Source organism: Octopus bimaculoides, chromosome 8 (assembly GCF_001194135.2).
Source record: "Octopus bimaculoides isolate UCB-OBI-ISO-001 chromosome 8, ASM119413v2, whole genome shotgun sequence".
In the NCBI taxonomy this organism is placed as follows: Eukaryota; Metazoa; Mollusca; class Cephalopoda; order Octopoda; family Octopodidae; genus Octopus; species Octopus bimaculoides.
The window spans coordinates 57866744-57870750 of NC_068988.1; the positions used below are offsets into that span (position 1 = coordinate 57866744).

The window sequence follows — 4007 nt, forward strand, 5'->3', positions numbered from 1 at the left end:
TCACACACACACACACACACACACACACACACACACACACACACATGTTGGGCTTCAATCAGATTCCGTGTATCAAATCCTTGCCCAAAGTGCTGTGGAGTGGAATCAAACTGGAAACCACAAGGTTGCAAAGTAAAACTGTTAACTACACAACCATGACTCTATCTTTTCTAAGATAAAAAAAGTACCCTATGAATATTAATCAGTTACAACACATTGTCCCCAAAGCAAATTTGTGGCCTTGCTTTAATGTCCCTTCCTCTCTCTCTCTCTCTTTCTGTTCATGTGTGTGAGCATCTAGTTATGTCTGAATGAATATGTCTCTCACTCTGTATATTTCTGTGTATATTTCTGCACGTGTATGTGTGTACATTTGCCCCCAGTACCAAAAAGTACTTCCACCAAAACAGGTTGAATGTCAGCCATGTCAAATCATCAGCATCCAAATGGCCATGCCCAATCGCCTCATCATCATCATCATCATCACCGTTACACGTTTTGTTTTCCATACTGGCATGGGTTGGATGGTTTGATAGGAGCTGACTTGACAGGGAAACTGGCCAGACAGGGAGCTAGCCAGATGGGAAGCTGTCCAGATGGAAAACCGGCCAGACTCCAATTATCTATTTTGGTTTGGTTTCTATGGCTGGATGCCCTTCCTAATGTCAACCACTTTACAGTGTAAGTTGGGTGGCTTTTACGTGCCACCGACATGTGTGCATTTATGCATCCTCAGAACAAGCACATTTGACATGGTACTGTCACAAAATATTTTTTAAAAGTACTTACTTGGAGTCCTTGTTCTTCAGAGCTTCAACAATACCATACATGAGGTTAGCTGTTGTACACAATGGATCAAGTTCCAACACTTCTTTCACAGCTTCCTCGAACATGGACAAACTGTAGCCACATGTCAGGTCTTTCTACAGTGGGAAGCAAAAAGGAAACATGTAAAACATAAAAAGTATTTTAAGGATTGATAATTAAAGCTGTGATGTTAAATTTATAAAGCTTATGGTCAATAACTCCAATAAGATCAGATATTTTGGGGACAGCCTTGTGTGTGTGTGTTGGGAAAGTTGAACATGTAATTGTAACAGCTTTGTGATTATAAAGGATTTTCCCACATGTATAAATGAGCTCGCAGCATTAATGATCTTTTTTTTTTTTTTGGCTTTGCTGTTTAGAAGATATATACACGAATATGTGTTTACTTGAATGCAATAACGCATTTATGAGAATACATTAGTGTGTTTACATGAATAGGTTAGTGTGTCTAATGTGTTTATGCGAATATATATTAGTGCATTCATATGACTACTTTAGTGTGTTTATGTGAATAACATCATCATCATTATCATCATCAACATTTAAGCTTTTAGCATTCAGATAACAATATTTATTCACATTGTTTCAAATTTATCCTGGATTATCTTGTAGCCTTGACATTTCCACGATGTGATTGTTTATTTTTAGACCGACATTGTAGGGTAGGTGTGAAAAGCTGAAACTGGCTGATTTGAACATAAAACAAGCAGAATATTTTGGCCGGATATGGCCAGCTTAAATGCTAAAGGGTCAATGTCTGTTTTTCTATGCTAGCATGTATTGGATGGTGATTATGCACTACATTATACACAAGTTTATTGGTGTATATTAGTGTATATAAGTATATACTAGTGTATTTGGTGTGAATAGAGGAGTGTGTTTTTGTGTGAATTTTTAAAACACTACATAGATAGTGAGTATATACACATGCTTTTGTATATTGCAGTTAGTCCCAGGTCAGTCCTGATCAGGCTGACCTATGATGAAGAGCTTTTCAGCCATGACCATCCAATCTGTTTTACTTTGCCAAGCATAGTGTATCGAAGACAACATTATCCAATGTGTAATTCCATTTTTAGTAGGGAGATTTGGCTGCTATTTCTAGTAAACTGAACAAAAACATAGAAACATTATTGCTTCACTTGTGTTTGCATTCATGAGTACATGTATATGTGCTTGTGCATGTTTGACCATGTGTGTGTTTGACCGTGTGTGTGTGTGTATTTGTGTGCCTGCACATATGCTGCATGAGTGCAACCTGCTACAATGCAGATGTAACTCAGATATAAGGTGGCGAATTGGCAGAAACGTTAGCATGCCAGGCAAAATGCTTAGTGGTATTTCGTCTGCCGCTACATTCTGAGTTCAAATTCCGCCGAGGTTGACTTTGCCTTTCATCCTTTCGAGGTCGATTAAATAAGTACCAGTTACATACTGGGGGTCGATATAATCAACTTAATCCGTTTGTCTGCCCTTGTTTGTCCCCTCTGTGTGTATCCCTTTGTGGGCAGTAAAGAAATAAGATGTAACTCAGATATCAATGTAGATGACAGTAACTAACCATGAGTCGTTTGAAGCTGTACAGAACCAACCTGATCATCGGCAGAAGTCGACCTTCTCTTGCACTGAAAATATGTACAAAAAAAAAAAGATATAATATGAGAAATCAGAAACTTCTGGTCATCAATCATTGTCATTATGATTGTATTAACTTCTATTTCTCCATGCCTGCATGGGTTAGATGCAGTTTGCTGAAGCAGGTCTTCTACAGTCTTACGTTCTTCCTGTCGTCAGCCCTCACTTGTTTCCAAGCAAGTACTATTTCCTATGGCCAGACATATTTATACAGAATACTGGAAATGAATGACACAGTTTCTATGACAAAGACACTCACAATTATCAGGCAATGTGAAAACAAAGACACACAAACACACGCATATATACATGCACGTATATATCATCATCACCACCATCATTTAACATCTACTTCCTATGTTGACATGGGTAGGACAGTTTGATTGGGGACCAGTGAACTACAGACCTATGTCGAACTCTGATGTCATCTTTAGCAAGATTTCTACAGCTGGATGCCCTTCCTAACACCAACCACTTTACAGAGAGTACTGGGTGCTTTTCTCATGCCACCAGCACTAACTTGCAAGACAGGAAAGGGCAGAGAAAAATGGAAAAGGGAAAAGTTCCCACTACTAAGAGGGAGTATTTTAGAGGAGAAGGTAGAGGTGAGTGGCCAGGTGTTGAAAGGTGAAAGTAGGATAGAGGAATAAGCACAGGAGTCTTGCTGTAGAAGAGATATAGGTAGAGCTGAAGGAAATGAGAGGTAGGTGGTGATAGGGCATTAGAGCAAACTCTCAAGGAACAAGAAAAAGAGCATAAGAGAGGACATGGACAATGGATAATAGGAAGGAATGTGAGTGTATGCTTTTATAAGAGTGTGAGTGGGGAGTAACAGGTGGAGGTAGAGGTTAATGTAGTGAGTGATGAACAAGGGTTGGGGTGTAGATGATGGGAAATACCAGTATGTGAAGGGGTAAGGTGGAAGATATAGGAGCGTCTCAAGAAGAAGAATAGATCAGAAAGGAGTAGAATGATGTGCAAGATGTAGAAGCTGTGGAGAGAGAGAGAGAGAGAGAGAGAGAGAGAAACAGGGATACACATAAGCATGCATACACACACATGCACATGCATTCGTACATGCATGGACACACACCTCTGTGCACGCATACGTTTACACATATGCACACATACATACATATATGTAAAGAGAGAGAGGATAACCATACCTTTCAGACTGTGCTAAGTTAACACATTGACCTGCAATAAATTCTGCATCTTCAAGGAGTCCTTCTTTAATGCTAACTTCCTCCAAAATCTGGTGAACAAAAAAACAAAAAAGCAAAAATATATCTGTTGATTTGATTTAAGAAAGGCAGAAACACTGACTCAAACAAAAAAAAGTGTCCCTATACAACAATACTGTGTAATACACAAAAGATTATAAGATAACAGATGAAGAAAGCAGAAGAGACGTACCTGCCAAAACGAAAGCAGTCCACCAGCTTGTACAACACCTTCTTTCACAATATCAACATTGCACAGTTTCACCCCTTCTAATGTACGGATATATGCCAGAGCGTTGAAGTTTTTCTCTTCTTTAAAAC

The 4007-nt window shown here is 38.9% G+C and overlaps 1 protein-coding gene across 1 annotated transcript in view; it reads right to left on the reverse strand.

Moving 5' to 3' along the window:
- The window catches only part of LOC106876187 (uncharacterized), an 8048-nt gene extending 4047 nt beyond the window's left edge, over positions 1-4001 (reverse strand). Inside the window, exons 1-4 of the mRNA XM_014924627.1 lie at positions 3880-4001; positions 3630-3718; positions 2390-2453; positions 790-923 (exon numbers count right to left, since the gene is read on the reverse strand). Of these exons, the coding sequence (XP_014780113.1) occupies positions 790-923; positions 2390-2428 (173 nt within the window). The 5' untranslated portion in view covers positions 2429-2453; positions 3630-3718; positions 3880-4001. The remainder of the gene's footprint in view (positions 1-789; positions 924-2389; positions 2454-3629; positions 3719-3879) is intronic.
- Positions 4002-4007: the final 6 nt, after the last annotated feature.